The following is a 21405-nucleotide window of genomic DNA, read 5'->3' as shown; positions in this document are numbered from 1 at the left end:
TGTTTGTCTTCCACCTTCTTTTACTAGTTTCTGTTAATTTTTTACCCCTGCAATTGTTAAACTTGTTTTTCTTCCTGCCCACAGTCACCAGCCCAGTTCAAATCTCTGTGATTCCAAAATAGATTTGTTGCAACACGCTCTTGGAAGTCGTAAACAATTGATCTTGGTGTACCGGTATGTGATAATCTATCTTGTTTCTGTTTCTTGTTTACCTGATTCTGTTTTCTACTTTGAGTTTACATCTTATTGCTCCCAGGAGGCCCACTGTAATTAAATCCAGCGTCATCATTTTCTTAATGCATTTGTAGGTTAGTTTAGAATTGTATTATTTAATCTTTGTGATTGAGAGTTCAAAACAATCCTCCATGAAAGAATCTGATAATTCCTGTTTTTACTGTGTACCTTTTGGTGAGTTAAGACTGTAGTGAGTATGGTACTGGTAGTCGTGGTCTCAGATTCCTAGAGTCTAGTGAGTGGCAGGGATGTATACAGAGAATAGCTTATTTTTTTCTATATATGTGTGTTAGTTTCCTATTGCTACCATAACAATTTATCACAAACCTAACAGTTAAAAAAACACAAACTTATTAACTAGCAGCTCTGTAGATGGGAGGTCTCTGTAGGTTTAGCTGGGTACGCTGCTTCGGATCTCACAAAGCTGAAATAAAAGTTATGTTGGTCTGCGCTTTCTGAGGGAGAATCCATCTCCAGGCTCATTGAAGTTGTTGGCAGAATTAATTTCCATGCAGTTGTAGGAGCGAGGTTCCAGTTTCCTTACTGGCTGTCAGCTGGGGCCTCTCTCAGTTCCACAAGACCACCTGCATTTTCAAAGCCAGATAGCACCTCCAATCCTTTTCATGTTTTTAATCTCCCTGACTAGTCTTCTGACACCTCCTGGAGAAAGCTTTCTCCTCCAGAGGGCTCAAATGATTAGATTAGGTCCACCTGGATAACCTCCCTACTTCAAGTAAGGTCAATTGTGCAATAACACCATTACAGTCAAGGAAGTGATAATCTCATATTCACAGGTTCTGCGTATTAGAGGGGGCAGAATCATGGGAGCAGCTCATAGAAATTCTACCTAGCCTGATATGGTTATCTCAAAACTAGATTATTTTTACAGTGCAGTTTTGCAGGTATTAAAAAAAAAAAAACCAAAACCCTAACAACAACTCTGTCTGATTATTTGAGCATCCTCTCTACAGATGAAGAAATTCAGGTAAAGTTATTTGTGCAGGGGCATATGGCTAGAAAATGGCGAGTTGGTATTTGGACCCAGATCTACATTTCTATTCGATCTAAAGGCATGTTTACGGATGGTGAAAGTGAAGTGCTTCTTCCTATTTAGAAAGGAAGAAGCAGAGAAATTGAGATCTTTGTTGTACCTCATTTTTGGGGTTATCTTTTTATATTAGTGGTGTAGGCTAAACTCTTCTCCCCTAACAAAGAAAGCCAAACTACAATGGCATTAATAAAAGATTTTTTTTTTTGATATATCTAGAAGAAGGAGTCCAGGGCTAGTAGGAAGATTCTGACAGCCTCAGTACGTGGCTCCTGTAAATGGGTCCAAAGTGCTGTTCCAGTTGGGACTTTCCTGATAGGCAGTGAGGAGGAGAGAAAGCACAGGAGAACACCTGTAGTTCCTTACAGGGGAATGATCTGGAGGCAACATATACGTCGCAAAGCCATACTGAGCTCCAAGGGAGAGTAGGAAAGATACAGCTATGTGGCTGTCTACCCAGCTGAAACTCAGGATTCTGTTAAGAAAGAAGGGGGAAAGTTATATTGGCTGAAAACAGTCTCTGCCACACCATTGTTTTTTATAATGTTTTATTCTGTAACTTTCTGAGTGGAATATTTTATTTGGCTTTGCTGTTAGTTTTAACAAGTAGTATTTGAAAGGACAGGAAATTCTTTTTTTTTTTTTTAATTAATTTATTTATTTTTGGCTGTGTTGGGTCTTCGTTTCTGTGCGAGGGCTTTCTCTAGTTGCGGCAAGTGGGGGCCACTTTTCATCGCGGTGCGCGGGCCTCTCACTATCGCGGCCTCTCCTGTTGCGGAGCACAGACTCCAGATGCGCAGGCTCAGTAGTTGTGGCTCACGGGCCCAGCTGCTCCGCGGCATGCGGGATCTTCCCAGACCAGGGCTCGAACCCGTGTCCCCTGCATTGGCAGGCGGATTCTCAACCACCGCACCACCAGGGAAGCCCAGGAAATTCTTATTCAATATTAATGTTTCTTCATTTCTCAACTGCTATTTTAATATATAATTTATAAAGGCTTCTTTGAGGAATCTCTTTATTCACATTTTGTATTACTTTGATTTTTATGAAAATTAATACATCTGTGGAAGATGTACAAGATTGCTTTGGGATACTTGAGATCATTCTGTATAGGCCTCACACCACTGCAGGATTAGGTTACAGCAGCCTGTCATATGATTTATGTACTCTGTAACATTTTGTAACTCTATAGTTGGATGACTCTTCCACAACTTTTCGTATTTTCCTCTTCAAAGTTCTTTCTCTCAGCCCATTATCCTTTTCTACACATCTGAATTCTACCTACCCATTTAGACCTACTGTAAGTCCCCTCACCCACTATCATGTAGCCTTTGTATGGGAGGAAGATTGTGGTCAAACAGATCTGGATTTGAGTTGTTCGTTTGACCTTAGGCAATTTACTAAATCTCTCTGAGTTTTGACTTCTTATGTAAAATGGCAGTGAACGCCACCTTTCAGAGATAGTATGAATATGCGAGAGATAACACATTTTCTATAACACTTATTGCAGTACTTGGCAAATAGTAGGTGCTCAATAAATGATAATTATACTGGTCTCACTGATCACTCCTTGACCTCTAGCACTTTTGACTCTACACTTTTTTTTTTTTTTAATTGGTTTTCTCTCTCTGACAAGTTCATGAATTCCTAAGGACTAGGACCAAGTCCTAGATATACTGTGGTCACTAAATAGTGATGTAGTGAGTTGACACTAGCATCTAAAAGAATATTTATGAAATTGAATTGTGAGGTGAGGGCTTTTTTTTTCCTTTAGTGTTCCTATTGTGATCGCATCATGGAAAATCAGTTGGCTAAATCAACTGAAGAAAGAACATTTCAGTACCAGGATTCTCTTCCATCACTGCCTGTTCCTTCACTTGAAGAATCATTAAAGAAATACCTTGAATCAGGTATGTTTGTAATCTTTTAGCATATATTAATATTGCTAGCAACTTAGAAAACTGCGAAATTATTAGAAGTTGATGAGGGTCTAATTGCTTTTTCCTCTAGGCTTATGATAATTAAAATTATCCTTAAAATGTCCAAAACATTTCTGTCTTTCTCTCTCAGGTTAATTTTTCCATAGTTTAAAAAGCCAGGTAGTACTTCTAGGCTTACAATAAGAAGTAGTAGTCCTCTGCCTCATTTCCTCCACTGCCAATCCTATGCCCTTAGGCAAGCATTTTCAAATATTTTATCTGCTTCTGGTGTTTACCTCCAGATTTAAACTAACATTCTTTTTTTTTTTTTTTTTTTTTTTTTTTTTTAAGATTTGTGTGTTCTACTTATAGCTACTTTATTTATTTATTTATTTATTTTTGGCTGTGTTGGGTCTTCGGTTCGTGCGAGGGCTTTCTCCGGTTACGGCAAGCGGGGGCCACTCTTCATCGCGGTGCGGGGACCGCTCTTCATCGCGGTGCGCGGGCCTCTCACCACCGCGGCCCCTCCCGCCGCGGGGCACAGGCTCCAGACGCGCAGGCTCAGCAGCTGTGGCCCACGGGCCCAGCCGCTCCGCGGCACGTGGGATCTTCCCAGACCAGGGCCCGAACCCGTGTCCCCTGCATTAGCAGGCAGACTCTCAACCACTGCGCCACCAGGGAAGCCCTAAACTAACATTCTTATATACTACTATTTCTTGGATTTTTTTTTTTAGTCGTAGATGTTATATATTTGTTCCTAAAAAGACGTAGATTTAGCTGTCCTACACCCACTAACCTCCACCTTCGCTTCCCAACGTTTATACAGTCTAACATATCCACATTTTCCCTCTCATTTTCTCAGTGTAGTTGTGAGAAATCACCATGTGCAGTTAAATTAGTGTTCACCTGATTTAAATCAGTATTTACCTGAATTGATTTACCTGACCATTGAGGGTTTGTGGTTATGCAGTTATTCACAGGAGACCCATTCAGTGTACAGTACTTTGATTACCTCTTTGCTGCATTTTTGGGTTTTTCCTCATTTTTCATTTGCTTAGTATGCTTTGTATCCACAACTAATTCACTCCCAAATACTTCACTACACCTAAAATCCCTGAATCCATTTAAATATATATGATAGTCCGTCAGTTTTACTTCTTCTTGGAGACATCCCTCCTGGGGCCCCCTACCTTCTTGTTCCAATCAGTGTTCACTTTTCTCAAGCTGGCTGGACAATGCTTACCCTGGGGCTCTCCCGTAGCCATCGTCCTGGCTGTCCTCTTCACCTTTGTCTCCTGTGTTGTATTCCATGGTTCCTGGGTTCTGTCTTCCTCTTTTATTCCCTTATTTTGGTGAAGTAAATCTTCAGTAGCTATTTGAGAAAGGGTGTCTGGGAGGAAAAGAATGTTATGACCTAAAAATGTATTTATGCTACTCATACTTGACTGTTTGGCTGAGTATAGAATTCTGGGTTGGAAATGGCTTTTTCGTAAGTTTTGAAGGCACTGTTCGTTTGCTCCTCTTGAGAAATCTGATGCCATTCTGGTATTTGATCCTATAATGTGACCTGTTGTTTTTCACTCCCTGGATGTGTTTGGAAACACAAATTAAAAAACACAAATTATTTTTTATGTGTGTAGGTTTTTTCATTTATTTCTCTCAACACTCAGTGGGTCCCTTCCATGTAAAAAGTCATGTTCTTCAGTTCTAGGAAATTTTTAAAATTTCATTTGCTTGAAGTTTTCTCCTCCCTTCTTTTCTCTTTCTGAGAGCAACTCCTATTACTTGGATCTGGGTCCTTCTGGGCGGAGCTTTTAATTAAAAAATTGTTTTCCTTTCATTTTTAGTACCTGTCCCTTTTTGGTCCATTTACTGTTTGATATCATTAGTCCTTCTTTGGTTTGTTCTACTCTCTGTTACGTTAGAGGCTTTCCTCAAATATCTGGCAATCCTTAGTCATTCGTATTTGAGTCAGACCCTGAGAAGCTGACTGGGAGCTCCGTGTGCGTGGGTAGACCTTGGCGACAAGTGGGCCTTATAATGAGCCTTGAAGGGTAATTGGGCAGAGATCTAGCAGTTCCATTGGGACATATCCAAATACCAGTACTCCTTTCTCATGGACTGATTGATAGCTTCCCCAAAGAAGAATTCTCTCATCTTTTGTTGCGAAGGCATAAGCCTGACTGCTAGTGTTTTGGGAGCTGAGTGGAGAGGGGCGCAGGAGGGCTCATTGTTCTGGTGTGCACTTTCATTGTAATCCCTCTTTTTAAAATATGAGCTAGAATTCATGTATTCTGCTTGTTTGGTACAACTTCTCCTAAGAGTAAACCTTCAGATTTCTAGTGCCATTGGGAGGGAGTTGCCTGGCTTTCTAGAATGGAGACGATCTACAGGGATAAAACAAAAGGAAGATATTAATGTCCCTTGATTTCTAATTTACTTTCATCTATAGCTTAATTTTCAGAACATTTGGTTTTCATGGACTAGGTATAAGTCCTAAGTATACCCCTGTATGCTTTGTGTGTGTGTGTGTGTGTGTGTGTCTGTGTGTAAGGGAAATCATTATTGGCCAGAAGGGACCCTACACTGCTCTGGGAAGGCTTTACACTTAAATTTACATACATATTGCACTTACATTCATAATGTTTAAGGCTCTGCTTCAACATTAATGGAAAGAAGCTTTAATTTCTCTCAGTCATGGCTAAACAGGATTTACTTTCCTATTGGACTAGTAGCTAGTAACTATCATCGTCTAGAATGATTTTTAAATAATTTTGGGGGAAATAGTTATCAGACTACATAGTATCCACTGTTTTATTTTTTCCAGTATTTTGCATTATTGCTTTTCAGCCATTTTCATGTTGTAAACTCGATTATAATTTAGTGGACTGCTCTAATACATAAGTGTTCTATATAACTGAGTCAAGATGTGTGTAAGTAATAACTGAGGTGAGTTTGTGGTACTTGATATCTAAGTACTTTAATGCATATTTTTTTCTTTATAGTAAAGCCATTTGCAAATGAAGAAGAATATAAGAAAACTGAAGCAATTGTCCAAAAATTTCAAAATGGTATTGGAGAAAAATTGCAGCAGAAATTACTTGAAAGGGCAAAAGAAAAAAGAAATTGGGTATTTATGTTATTGTACTTAGAATTAGAATATTGATACTTAATGAAAAATCAAAGTGTATCTGGCTTTCTTTTTAAAATTATTACTGTACTGTAAAATCCTTACCGTTATTGTTGTCTTTATCAAGATCCAAAAGAATGAATGAATTGTTTAACTCTGGGGAGTTTTAAGTGTTGTGTGTGGGCTCCTCTCCTATTGGGGAGCTTGTTAAAATGCAGAGTTCCTGGGACCAGTGATTGTGGTTCAGTATCTCTGGAATGGGGGCCCAGAAATCCTTATTTTAACAACTACTCCATGTGGTTCTGATGCAGGTCATCTGTAGACCATGCTTGAGAAAAACATTTTGCCCAGATAATCAAAGTCCCACAACACTAAAATACACATCACATTGGTGGCATACAAATATTTAAACAGTACGTAGGAGAAGAGGGCCATTACAGAGCTGGAGTGGAGAATGGTTATGAGTATTCTGTGTTTCAGTTAGGTAGATTGAGGAGACAGTGGTTTAATAATTACTGAGGATCTCAGTAATTTGCCACAAGGAATCTTCTTTGACTTTTTCGTCTTAACTACTCTGCTTCTGTAGTACAGACCAGAGCATGAGTTTTCATAATTTAAGATATTGCCTTAATCTAGAAATAATGATTGTAACTGTCATTTAGTTTTAGAAATAAAAAGCAAGTTGATCTTCTCATTGTCCTTTGATGCCTATGATGGAATAATAAAATTTTATACCTCAAGATTCCTTTTTTCTCAATCTTGAGCCTTGAGTGACTTTAATTAGGGTAAAGGTAAAGAAGTTGTTGTTCTGCCTGTATCCTTTTCACTTATATCTTTTTCCAAATGACTGATTATAGTTTAAAACATCAAATTCTTCAAAAAGAGCTCCAGGTAATTTGATGAGATCCACTTACTTATACATGAAATTCAGCTGAATGTTGTGAAAGAGGGACACATAGAAAGTGGTGTCAGTGAAAAATCCAAATTAGTTTTAAGCCTACTGAAAAGTTTTCATATTTCTATGAAAAAGGAAATAGGAAAATTATAAGTGCCTTAATAATTGTTATAATTGAGGATTTGTTGAATATCTGTTGTACCCCCAGGTACTCTGAGAAAACACACCTAGAGTACTTTGTTGGGTACTCTTGGTACTCTGAGTACTTGGTGATTTCAGTATGATCGGTCTGAAGGTGTTTGTTTCAGTGCTTTCTTGTTTCACGTTTTTGATAATGTAGTTGAACTGAATAGTACTTAATTCAGATCCCATAATTCTGAAAGAAAGAAATGATCACAGTACCGTTTTTTAATATCTGTGATGATTTAAAACGAAACATGTTTTTAAGTGTTGAAAAAAGGACAAATAGAGCTTTTTTCCCCCCAGCGGTTACACACTGAAGTATTATCAGTAGCATTAGGCTGACGTTCTTAATTTCTTTTAGCTGGAAGACTGGTGGCTGAATGTTGCCTACCTGGATGTTCGTATACCATCACAACTGCATGTCAACTTTGGGGGTCCTGCAAGCCATATTGAACACTACTGGCCTCCAAAGGAAGGCACACAATTGGAAAGAGGAAGTATAAGTCTTTGGCATATCTTGAACTACTGGCAGCTATTAAGAAAGTAAGGGTAGTTATGTCAATTTGGTTACATATTTACCCAAGATCTCAGGTCGCACAATGTTGAGAAGCTTAATTTACTCGTTTGGGGATGAATACTATAGGTGTGACTGTTTGGTTTATAAATTTTATAATGATTTCTTGGTCAATATACTTTTTTGGTTTGTTTTAATAGAGAAAAATTGCCTGTTCATAAAGTTGGAAATACTCCTCTAGATATGAATCAATTCCGAATGCTGTTTGCCACCTGCAAGGTTCCAGGAATTACTAGAGATTCACTTATTAATTATTTTAGGACTGGTAAGTAGAAAACAAACACATGTGCTTTTTCTCGTAAAAGCGTTGAGATTTGGGTAGTTTTGCTGCAGTTTCTTCTGTGATGCTGTGGAACATCCTTTTTCTTTTTGGCTGCTCCGCGTGCCTTGCGAGATATTAGTTCTCTGATCAGGGATAGAACCTGGGCCCACAGCAGTGAAAGTGCCGCGTCCTAACCACTGGACCGCCAGGGAATTACCATGACACTGTGGAACATACTTTTTTTTTTTAATTTGGAACATACTGTTTTGAAAAATATTTCTTACTGGATTTTGACTAATCAGAAGCTTTCTATGAACCTTTTCTTTTAGTCATAGTGATTAGCTGGAAGTAATTTATGGGAATGGATTTTTTGAAACTGTCTTACGTGGTTCTGTACAAACCTGTTGCTTATGTTGCATCATTTGAGAGTTTAAATTTTAGTTAAAGAGTAGAATTATGAATCCGTTTTAGGAGATCTGGAGCATATGATCTGGATCCTTCTCTTTCTACCCTCATTTCTTACCTGAATTCTCTTTTTGAGTGTCTGTATGTGCTCATCATGTCCCATTTGTCTTTGTGAGTATGCTTTCCTCCCCTCAGCCCACCCCTCTTCCTCGTATGAGGTAAGAGCCTGATACCAATCTTCTTGAAGGCACATGAGTTCAGATTGACTCATCAAGGTTTTTGTTTTTACAGTTAGTTTAATGGCACTTTCTGCTTGGTGTCCTAGCATATCTTCAAAGGGAAAATTCTGTTGTAGTAACTGCTGGTTTCCAGTTACTTCAGGAATTTTTCTTATAAATTTAATAACATAGTTTATATTACTGCAGAATGTCATTATGAATGGGTATTTTTCTTATATAAAATTTTATTTAAAAGTAAAATTTCAATACCCAATTTTGCTTATAGTGTGAGAAGTATAAGTTTACTTTCATGTAGAACTCAACTTCTTGCATGTAAAACTCTGTAGGAGCTTGAGATATTTAATGTCCTTAAGCCCAGACACATTTACCTTGATGTTGCAAGAGAAAGAATTAAAAGAAAGAATTAGGAACCTGGTTATTTATGGCATAAAGTTGAACGTCCAAATGTGAATTGAAAAGATGAACAGGAGAAAATTGATAGGAGAATAGCAGTAGCAAAGAGAAATAATATGCATATTAGTTAAGAACTATTATCAGTAGACCTGGTTTTGAATTCAATCTTTTATCGCTTACTAGGCATGTCTGTAGATAAGGTAAGTTCTTTAAGTTACAGTGCATAAGGTAGGGATTCATTAATTTAATAATGTACTTCTTGATACAGTGGTTTAAGCTGTCATGGTTAGCATGTTCTTGAACTTACAGTTAGGTGAAGAGGTGCAAATAGGGATAAAGCTGAGGGAATCAGTAAACATGAAAAAATATAGAGTTTGTGACACATGCTATATAGAGAATTCAAATCACATGAGTAACTGGGTGGCTGTTTTAGATTAGGTAGTCAGGGAAGACCTCACTGAGGATCTGAATAATACGATGATCTGGCACAGTTTCTTTGCTTTTCATTTTTGTTTTTGTTTAGTTCAGCTTGGTGGTGGTGGTAGAGGTAGAGGTGGTGGTGTGTGTGTGTGTGTGTGTGTGTGTGTGTGGAGGGGGGGAATCTTCTGGGCATGAATAAACTTGGCATGTTCAAAGGGCAATGGCGATGGAGCAGAGTAGGCAAGAAGGAGGGGGCGGATTGTAAAGATGTAAAAGAGTCTGGATCATATAGTACTTTGTAAGCCAACTAAGGTTTTTTGGCTTTTATTTAAAATGTGATTAGATACTGTTAGTGGGTTTTGACAAAGATAGTGATGTGAACAGTTTATGTTTTAAGTAAGATCATTCTGCCTGCTGTTTGAAGAATAAATTTTTAGGAGAGAGACATGTAGCAGCAGGGAGATGAATTAGAAGCTTGTTTTAGTAGTCCCAGTGAGCCATAATAATGACTTGTCCTAGGGTGGTAGCATGGAGGTGGTGAGTAGTTACTAGATTCTGGAGATATTTTGGATATGGAGTAAGCAGAATTATTCATAGACTGGTTGTGAGATGTGAGAGAAAAAGAGTAATCAGAGATGACCTCAAGTTATTGGGCTTGAGAAGCTAACGGGGTAGATAGGTGTGTTGGTTCATGAGGTGGGAAAAATTGGGAGGAAGTATTTAGGGAAGAAAATAAAGAGTTCCCTAGACTGCATTGAATTTAAGGTGCCTTTTAGACATCTAAGTGGAAATGTAAATCGGCAGTTGGGTACAGAGTTTGGGGTACTGGGGATAATTCAGGACTGCAGATAAAGATTTAGGAGTCATCATTAGCAGGCACAGAAATCATTTCTACCCCCATAAAAATGGGTAAGATTACTTTTGGAATACATATAGCTGAAGATGATCAGGGGGACCAGTACTGATACTTACCATGGTCAAATATAGTATTTGGTGGTCAGAGAAGGAGGAACCAGCAAAAGAGACCAAAGCAGGAAGAAAACAAGAACAGTGGTCTCCCAGAAGCCACGAGAAAGAAGTGTTTTACCTCATGCTCCCATGAGGTCAAATGAGGTAGAAATTGAAAGTGACCATTGGATTTGTCAGAGTGATTCGGACAGAGGCTGCCCCTGACAAGAGCAGTGTTAGTGGAAGTTGGGGAATGGAGCTCAGTTGGAGGAGATGAAAGCAAACTGAAGAAGCGGCGGCAGCATTTGGAAATAATTCTTGCAAAAAAGTTTGGGATGTGCAGTGGGAGATTTTGTGTGTGTGTGTGTGTATGTGTTATTTTTTTTTAAAAGATGGGTGATACATCATAGGAATGATATAGGAGAAAAGGAAAAATTATGTTGCAGGGGAAAGGATAAAGAACCAAAGACATTGAGACTAGAAGAGCAGAAATGGTGGAAGGACTGGTCTTTGGCAGGAGCAGGGATGAGTGGCAATGCAGGAAGTGTGCGTCTAGAGGCACACAGGTGGGCCGATCTTGCTGTAGGAGGATGAAACGGTTCCATGTACTGCTTGTGTTTTCCTCGGTGAAATAAGGACTGAGGTGGGGGTGGAATGTTTGAGGGAAAAAGGAGATGGTTTGAAATGGTCATTTTGGAGAGTGGGAAAAGCAAACGTTCTGTGGAAACATAGGGTAGCTAAACAGTGTTGAGATGTGTTTTTATGAATTTAAAGTGAGACTATATGGTGTGTTGTGTTTTTTTCTTCAGCGACAGGGGCAGGTGCAGAGGAAGAGGGAGTGAGGATTTGTGCAAGGGAGAAATTATAACGTTGGCTCTAGAATCTATCCTGGGTAAGGAGAAAATTGAAGAAATTGTGTTGAGGGGGACGGCAGCATGCAGGCTGCTGCAGATAAGAGGCTAGTCTCAATAAGCAGGCAAGTTAGACCTAGTTTTGTTTTTTGTTGTTGTTGTTGTTTTTGACCTTAAGAGACCATTAAGACTAGTTCAGTTTTGCTTTTCCTCCTGTGCACCTCATTTTGCCCAAGAAGTTCAGACTTTGAATGTCATCTCTTGTCATCTAGATTCATGGATTTGTGCATAGCCTAATTTGACTCAAGTTCCCCACTGCTGGGACCCACCCTCCACTCCTTCCCCAAACCCTTCTGCTGTACTTGATGGAGCTCATGGTCAGCGAAATCCATTATATCCTCCACCGTTTCTCTGAACGTTCCCCTTTCCTTCTGAAAGGTGCTGTTCATGAAACCTCGTTATTTTTTTACACTGCTTTTCCTGTAACCATCTCAAATGGGGATTTTGTTTTTCTCTTACACTTTGGTGCTGGAGGGCAAGTAGGAGATGTCGGTGTCTTCTTTATTTCCTATTGCCCTTTCCACTTTTTATTTTCCCTTGCAATTTGAGCTCTTGAAAAAAAATAATGCTAACAGGTTATGTCACCCCTGCTTGTCATTGTCATAGTGACTTCCCTTTTGATCACTTTCCTTCATTCATTGATTGCTTTAGCACCAGTCTCACTGTCTGTCTCTCCATTACTACCTCAGTCACATTCTTGCTGACTTCAGCCTCCATTTGTGGATGACCCGTGGCTTCTCCTTCCTTCCTCTCCTTCCTCTCCTTCCTCTCCTTCCTCTCCTTCTCAAGCAGCAACCCACTCCCATGGTCCAGCCATAGACCTTGTTATAATCAAAAACTCTCACCTCTAACAGGGTGGCTGTAGGCATCTCACTCTGACCTCCACCTTCTCTTCACAACTCACTTCCTTTCGGTCCACCTCAGCCATTTCTTTGACCACATCTTGACTTAAAAGTCAGTTACTCTGCAGTTCTTCACTGTTTCATTTCTCCCTCCCTGCGGCCACGTCTTCACATCTTTCTGTGGTTCTTTACTGTCACCACTCCTTACGTATACATTCAAACTTTTGCTCACCTGCTCCCTCCCCACTCCACCCCCGCCTCAACACTTTAAATTTCAGTCTTCTGTCTTTTCTCCACATATTAAAGACACCTACCCTAGCAATTTACTTGGCCAAAGGAAACCACAAAACATCACTTAACTTTTCTCAGTCAAACCTCAAGTGGACGCAAAGCACTACCTTGCTGTACTCTTTTGTCAAGCTGTTCTCTCACTTCCGGAGAAGACTGTTTCACGCCTTTCTCCTTCTTTATTCCCAGCTAATGAACTCTTTTATTTCTCAACAAATGTAAAGCAATGTTTCTCTCACCAAAGTTGCCAACCTATCTGGTAGACAGAATAATGACCCCCAAATATGTCCACTTCCTAATCCTTGGAACCTACTGAATGTGTCACCTTAAATGGTAACGGGGAATTAGGTTGCAGATGAAATTGTTTGCTAATCAATTGACCTTGAGATATGGAGATTATTCTGGATTATTCAGGTGGGCCCAGAGTAATCATAAGAATTCTTATAAGTGAAGAAAGAGGCAGAGGAGAGAACCAATGGGATGGAAGCATGAGAAAGTCATGATCCTCTCTTGATGGCTCTAAAGTTGGAGGAATGGAGGGAATTCCCTGGCGGTCCAGTGGTTAGGACTCAGCACTTTCACTGCCGGGGTCCAGGTTCGATCCCTGATCGGGGAACTAAAACCCTGCAAGCTTCGTATGGCAGCCAAAAAAAAAAAATGGAGGAATGGGGCCCTGAGCCAAGGAATGTGGGCAGCCTCTAGAGGCTGAAAAAGCAAAGGAAACAGATTCTCCCCTAGAGCCTCCAGAAGGAACACAGACTTGCTGACACTCTCATTTTAGCCCAGTGAGACACATTTCAGACTTCGGTCCCCAGACCTGTAAGACAATAAATTTGTGTTGTTCATGGTGATTTACCACTAAGTTAGTGGTAATTTATTACAGCAGTCATAGAAACATTCATTCAAATATTGGCCCATTCTGTAACCTCCTTGCAATACACTACTGCACATTCATATACTTTGTCTTCTCTTTTTAAGAGTGTGGAACTGTTCTGACTCCTAAGGATAACCCTTCTGTAAGGTGCCCTGGGCTCCACCACCTCTTGTTTAATCAAGGACCTTGCTTCTGCATTATCCTTTCTCTCTGTGCTGCATTAACAGTTTTCCCTCTTTAGTGGGTTGTACCAATTTGTAATATCTCCCTTCTTAAAAAGAAAAAATTGACCTCTTGCTTCCTTCAAGTGTCACACCCCAGTCAAAGCAACCATCAACTCTCACTTAGGTGGTTCTCCTCTGGACCACTTCAGTTACCTCCTAACTGATCTTGCTGTATATTTTCTTCCCTCTTATAATCTCTTCTCCATATGGCAGCTAGAGTGCCCTTTGTAAAGTATTACTTAGGTGACATTATTACTGTCCTGCTTAAAACCTTCCATTGGCTTCGTTTCCATCATACTTTAAATTGCAAGCCCTTTCTAAGGCCAATATGGTCTGTCCCCAACTTTTTCTACCATTCTACCCATTTCTCTCTGCTGCAGCTGCACTGACCTTGTTTCCCTTTAAGCAGACCAGCTCATTTTTGTCCTAATGCCTTTGTACTTGCTGTTCCCTCTACCTGGAACTCTCTTCCTGCAGGTATTTCTGTATTCACACCTTTGCTTCATTTTGTTCTCTGCTCAGATATCCCCTCTTATGCTCATCCTGTGGTAGCACCCTTCTGTCGTCCTCTTCCCAAATATTTTTTGATTAACTTGGCATCAGGTTTATTTTATTTTTTCTTTTGCAGCCTGAAATTTTAGGTAATAGAGGACAGCAATAAAAGGTAGTGGTGGTAAATGTAAAAGGGTATGGAGGTTTTTGAAGGGGAAGAAAGAAGAAATGGTTTGGAAATAGCCATGAGGGACAAAGGAAATACATACCTCACCTACAAGGACTTGAGGAAATAGGATGTAAGAGAAAAAATAATAGTGCCATCAGGAAATGGCTCTTCCTCTTAGCTGATGAATAGATTTCATTAGATAATCTGTGTAAAACATTTAGCACAGTTCCTTGTATGTAATGTCAACCAATAAATTTACTTCCAGTGGCAGTATATGTCTTTCCTAACTTTCTTCCTCTTCTTTCTTTTTTGAGAGGGAAGGAGCAGAGATCTTATAGGAAGACCCTTGTCAAAGGGACTAGTACTTGAAAAATGGGACTAAATCAGAGTAGTCTGAGATTTACAAATCTCAAAAATAAATAGTTCTTGGGGAATTAAGATGTGCCAAATGAGTCATAGAATCAGTTATCAGTGGCTTACCAGGTGTCATCAGAGCCTTAAGTAATGCTGCAGATTGGGCAAAATGCTTTCTCCTTGCCACCCAGGCATACAGTGTCCTTATTCTACTGAACATTATTTTATTGAGAAATCACAGCTAGATACTATTGCAGTTAAATTATGTGATGATCAATAAACATTAAAATAATCCCCAAGCAGGACAGGAATAAAGACGCAGACGTAGAGAATGGACTTGAGGACACAGGGAGGGGCAAGGGTAAGCTGGGATAAAGTGAGAGAATGGCATGGACTTATATATACTACCAAACGTAAAATAGATAGCTAGTGGGAAACAGCTGCATAGCACAGGGAGATCAGCTCAGTGCTTTGTGACCACCTAGAGGCGTGGGATAGGGAGGGCGGGAGGGAGACACAAGAGGGAGGAGATACGGGGATATATGTATATGTATAGCTGATTCACTTTGTTATAAAGCAGAAACTAACACACCATTTTAAAGCAATTATACTCCAATAAAGATGTTAAAAAAAAAAAGAAAAGCCCCAAAAGAAACTTAACTCAAATTGCTCTCCTCCAGGATTTCTCTGCGACCCTTTTCTCTTCCCATGCTATCCATAAATAAAACTAGAAAGCCCTGCAATAGTATGGAATTTATATGATTCTTTTTTTTTTTAAATAGGAAGTTTTTTGGTTTTTAAAAATTAATTAATTAATTTATTTTTGACTGTGTTGGGTCTTGGTTTCTATGCGAGGGCTTTCTCCAGTTGCGGCGAGCGGGGGCCACTCTTCATCGCGGTGCGCGGGCCTCTCACTGTCGCGGCCTCTTCCGTTGCAGAGCACAGGCTCCAGACGCACAGGCTCAGTTGTTGTGGCTCACGGGCTTAGTTGCTCCGTGGCATGTGGGATCTTCCCAGACCAGGGCTCGAACCTGTGTCCCCTGCATTGGCAGGCAGATTCTTAACCACTGCGCCACCAGGGAAGCCCTGTATGATTCTTAAGGTGTACAAATATTTGAAACTTTCGTGGATTTCTAGATGTTTTACATGGACGGGTTTCAAGAACATGTATTTATGACATAATAACTGAAATTTTATCACCTTATTAAAATGTTTTTATTCATGTGACATATTTGATGAATATATGATAGATAAAATATTGGAGGAATTATTTTTTCTGTTGGATATAAATATGCAACTTTACTCTTGCTTAACTTTGAGAGATTTGAGTCTTCTGTTTTCTTTTTCTTTTTTCCAGAGAGTGAAGGGCATTGCCCAAGTCACATTGCAGTGATGTGTCGAGGCCGAGTTTTTGTGTTCGATGTAATGCATGAAGGATGTTTGATGACCCCACCAGAGATTCTCAGGTTTTCACACTACTTTCTTTCTTTTTTTTTAAATCTGTATATATTTTTAAATTTATTTTATTTATTTATTTTTGGCTGCTTCGGGTCTTAGTTGCGGCAGATGGGATCTTCATTGCAGCATGCAGGATCTTTCGTTGTGGCGTGCGGGCTTCTCTCTAGTTGTGGCACGCGGGCTCCAGAGTACGTGGGCTCAGTAGTTGCGGTGTGCAGGCTTAGTTGCCCCGTGGCATGTGGGATCTTAGTTCCCGGACCAGGGATCGAATCCGCGTCCCCTGCGTTGGAAGGTGGATTCTCAACCACTGGACCACCAGGGCAGTCCCTCATCCTTCAGACTACATTCTTTTTTAATTTTATTTATTTATTTATTTTTAATTTTTGGCTGTGTCTGGTCTTAGTTGCGGCACACGGGATCTTCGTTGCGGTGCATGAGCTTCTCTCTAGTTGTGGCACAGGGGCTTCTCTCCAGTTCTGGCGCCTGGGCTTCTGTCTAGTTGTGGTGTGTGGGTTTTCTCTCTCTAGTTGTGGTGCCTGGGCTCCAGAGCATGTGGGCTCTGTAGTTTGTGGCATGTGGGCTCTGTAGTTTGTGGCATGCAGGCTCTCTAGTTGCAGCGCACGGGCTCAGTAGTTGCCCCGCGGCATGGGGGATCTTAGTTCCACCCAGGCATCGAATCTGCGTCCCCTGCATTGGAAGGTGGATTCTTTACCACTGGACCACCAGGGAAGTCCCTCAGACTACTTTCTTGAGTCTCACTAGGTCTTTTTTTTTTTTTTTTTTCTCATTAGGTCTTAAGCTTTTGCTTGAGTTAAAAAATAAATGTTCAAAATTATCTTTTTAGAAGGTGACGGTAAGGTGAGAAATAAGAATTTTATATATGCTAATGTTTAAAAATCTGTTTTTATTTTATTTTTAATTTAAATTAACTTTAAATTTTACTAGATGTATATGAATATATTCTCCTTGGAGAAAAGGTAAACATTACAAATATTACTCATCCCATTCCCTGTCCCCAAATTAATCACTGTTGCTAGCTTGGTATGTTCTACCCTTCCAGATCTGTTGCAGTGAATTTATATGCACATACAGATTTTAAAAGAAGAACATATATGTATATTTTATATGTAGTATATATTACATATATACAAATAGTATGTACCTATAATAGTGTATACAGAGAGAGTATTATTTTGTATGTTTTTTGTTTTTTCTTTAATAAATTTATTTTTGTCTGCGTTGGGTCTTCGTTGCTGTGCGTGGGCTTTCCTCTAGTTGTGGCGAGCGGGGGCTACTCTTCGTTGTGGTGCGCGGGCTTCTCATTGCGGTGGCCTCTCTTGTTGTGGATCACAGGCTCGAGGCTTGCAGGCTTCAGTAGTTGTGGCACGTGGGCTCGGTAGTTGTGGCTCCCGGGCTCTAGAGCGCAGGCTCAGTAGTTGTGGTGCATGGGCTTAGTTGCTATGCGGCATGTGGGATCTTCCCGGACCAGGGCTCGAATCTGTGTCCCCTGCATTGACAGGCGAATTCTTAACCACTGCACCACCAGGGAAGTCCTGGGTATAGTTGTTTTACAATGTTGTGTTAGTTTCTACTGTACAATGAAGTGAAGTTCCCTGTGCTATACAGCAGGTTCTCATTAGTTACCTATTTTATACATATTAGTGTATATATGTCAATCCCAATCTCCCAATTCATCCCATCCCCCCTTTCCCCCCTTGGTGTCTGTACGTTTGTTCTCTACATCTGTGTCTCTATTTCTGCCCTGCAAACTAGTTCATCTGTATCATTTTTCTAGATTTCTGACTTCACTCTTTTTTTTTTTTTAAAAGAGATTGGAGTTTATTTCTTTATTTATTTATTTATTTTTGGCTGTGTTGGGTCTTCGTTTCTGCGCGAGGGCTTTCTCTAGTTGCGGCAAGCGGGGGCCACTCTTCATCGCGGTGCGTGGGCCTCTCACTATCACGGCCTCTCTTGTTGTGGAGCACAGGCTCCAGACGCACAGGTTCAGTAGTTGTGGCTCACGGGCCCAGTTGCTCCGCGGCATGTGGGATCTTCCCAGACCAGGGCTCGAACCCGTGTCCCCTGCATTGGCAGGCAGATTCTCAACCACTGCGCCACGAGAGAAGCCCCTACTTCACTCTTTATGACACTTTCTAGGTCCATTCACGTCTCTACAAATGACCCATATTTGTTCCTTTTTATGGCTGAGTAATAGTCCATTGTATATTTGTACCACATCTTCTTTATCCATTCATCTGTTTATGGACGTTTAAGTTGCTTCCATGACCTGGCTATTGTAAATAGTGCTGCATATGTTTATATTTTTAAAGTTAGTATTATGGAAAATTTCCAGATGTAGCAGGAATTGTATAATGAAGCTCCTCCATGTACTCACACCCAGCTTCAACAGTTATTAACTCCTAGCTTCAACAATTATAAATTCATAGCCTCATTTCAACTATACCTCCTGTGCCCCTCCCGTCACTCCCCCATGGATTATTTTAAAGAAAATCTCAGACGTAATATCCTTTCACTATAAATAGTATCACTCTCGAAGATATAAGGAGTCTTAAAAAGATAAATATACATTACCATTATCACACCTAGTGACTTGCTTATTCTAAAAAGTTATCAAGGATTCTTTAATATGTTAATATATCAGTACAATCAGTTGTTCAAATTTTCTAGATTGTCTTCTAAATGTTGAATTGTATGAAGGTATACATATTTTAAATTATTTTTATTGAGTATTACAAACATGTACACAAGCACATACAGAAGTACATAGCTAATTACTCATGCAGCCACCACGCAGGTCAAGATACGGAACGTTCCCATTACTCCAGAAATCCCCCTTATACCACTTCCCAGTTACTGGGCTTTTGTTTCTTCTCAAGGATAATCACTTAGCTTGCTTGCAATTTTTATTAGTACAAAAAATGCTGCTGTGAAAATTCCTGTACAAGTCTTTGTTGTATACATGCATGCACTTCTGTCTGATTACACTCAGGAGAGGACTTGGGGAGTCATAGTGTATGTTCAGCCTCAGTGGTTGTGCCAGCTTTCCAAAGTAGTTGTGCGAATAAGCACTTGAACTAGTGTGTTCAACACTAGGAGTGTTGTAGGAGTTCCTTATACATTCTGGATATGAGCTTTTCATGGGTTTCAAAGTGTCTTTTTTTTTTTTTTTTTTTAAGAATTTCACATTTATTTATTTATTGATTTATTTTTGGCTGTGTTGGGTCTTCATTTCTGTGCGAGGGCTTTCTCTAGTTGGGGCGAGCGGAGGCTACTCTTCATCACGGTGCAGGGGCCTCTCACTATCGCGGCCTCTCTTGTTGCGGAGCACAGGCTCCAGATGTGCAGGCTCAGTAGTTGTGGCTCATGGGCCCAGTTGCTCCGCGGCATGTGGGATCTTCCCAGACCAGGGCTCGAACCCGTGTCCCCTGCATTGGCAGGCAGATTCTCAACCACTGCACCACCAAGGAAGCCCCCAAAGTGTCTTTTTCATCAACAGAAGCTCTTCGTTTGAATGTAGTGTAATTTATCAGTCTTTTAACATACGGACTGTACATTTTGTGTACTGTTTAAAATTTTTTTTTCCTAACCCAGTGTTAGGAAGATATTTTCTTTTTTTAAAAATTAATTAATTAATTAATTTATTTTTGGCTGCATTGGGTCTTCGTTGCTGCATGTAGGCTTTCTCTAGTTGCAGCGAGCGGGGGCTACTCTTCATTGCGGTGCGTGGGCTTCTCATTGCGGTGGCTTCTCTTGTTGCAGAGCATAGGCTCTAGGTGCACAGGCTTCAGTAGTTGTGTGTGGGCTCAGTAGTTGTGGCATGTGGGCTCAGTAGTTGTGGCTCGCAAGCTCAGTAGTTGTGGCACATGGGCTTAGTTGCTCCATGGCATGTGGGATCTTCCTGGACCAGGGATTGAACCTGTGTCCCCTGCATTGGCAGGTAGATTCTTAGCCACTGTGCCACCAGGGAAGTCCCTTGCCTATTTTTCTTTTTTTTTTTAAGATAGAAAAAAAGAAATAACACTTTATTTCCAGATAATTAAAGAATCTAAAATGATCTGTAGAATTAGAATTAATAAGTGACTTTAGCAAGCTGGATATGAGGTCTTCATATAAAAATTAATATTTCTATATACTAGCAATTAGTAAAAGAAAATTTAAGATAGAATTTACGAAACTTTTTTTTTTCCACACACACACACACACACACACACACACACACACACACACTGTATTTTATTTTTACAGGAGATAAATAAACTGACACCAGGCATTGTAAATGGATGACCACAACAAAAGCAACAATGATTTCAATTACCAAACACGAAACACACTCATACTATGTCATAATATTGACATTCAGTCCAGTAATCCTCCATTGTAACAGCTCCTTTACTTTGCAGTGAAAATTGATTTGTATATTTTTTGCCTCTGAGTCCTTGTGGGATTTTTTTCTATTTTTTATTCAAACAAAGTCACAAAAATTATAATCATCCTCATCAGTTCACTCACTCCCATGTAATTAATTTTTTTTTCATCTTGATCTTTTGTTAGCACTTTTATGAATTCATCAGTTTTCCATTAGAATTCTGAAAATGCCTATTCATTCAGTTCAGTAGTATAGTCAGTTACCAGAAACATGTACTTCTCAGAGTCTTTTCCATGAATTCCTTGAGGATGAAATGCTTTTATAGGAACATTTTGCAAAAGCATCAGAGTACACCCAGAACTGTCTGTAAATGACAAAAGACTTAAAAATGACCATGGTTAAAGATTTGATGAAAGTTGATAATAATGCAGTTGACAAGGAAATTTAGTTATTTCTGAGATATACATTTTAAAGTAATAACTAGAATTATGACTTATAACATTATAGCAGAACATATAAGATTTTTAGAAATTTCATGTAATGTCTGAAACATTTATATTAACATATTTCCATACAAATAACCCAAAGAAAGTTTAGTATTAGTTGTTTTTTTTGTTTGTTTTTTTTATACTGCAGGTTCTTATTAGGCATCAATTTTATACACATCAGTGTATACATGTCAATCCCAATCTCCCAGTTCAGCACACCAGCATCCCCACCCCACCGCAGTTTTCCCCCTTTGGTGTCCATACGTTT

At 39.7% G+C, this 21405-nt stretch overlaps 1 protein-coding gene across 9 annotated transcripts in view; it reads left to right on the top strand.

The window, feature by feature from the left end:
• The window catches only part of CROT (carnitine O-octanoyltransferase), a 98173-nt gene that overhangs the window by 570 nt on the left and 76198 nt on the right, over positions 1–21405 (top strand). For all 9 annotated transcript variants that reach the window (XR_009008914.1, XM_007170297.3, XM_007170294.3 and 6 more), the window contains exons 2-7: positions 85–174; positions 3057–3192; positions 6207–6331; positions 7771–7952; positions 8124–8248; positions 16162–16270. Coding sequence is in view for 8 of the 9 variants with exons in the window: in XM_007170297.3 (XP_007170359.1) it covers positions 3078–3192; positions 6207–6331; positions 7771–7952; positions 8124–8248; positions 16162–16270 (656 nt within the window). In the remaining variant the exon portion in view is untranslated. The remainder of the gene's footprint in view (positions 1–84; positions 175–3056; positions 3193–6206; positions 6332–7770; positions 7953–8123; positions 8249–16161; positions 16271–21405) is intronic.

This window comes from Balaenoptera acutorostrata, chromosome 7 (assembly GCF_949987535.1).
Source record: "Balaenoptera acutorostrata chromosome 7, mBalAcu1.1, whole genome shotgun sequence".
Taxonomy (NCBI): domain Eukaryota; kingdom Metazoa; phylum Chordata; class Mammalia; order Artiodactyla; family Balaenopteridae; genus Balaenoptera; species Balaenoptera acutorostrata.
Note: the sequence above shows the minus strand (reverse complement) of the source record. Positions and strands in the feature narration are given on the sequence as shown.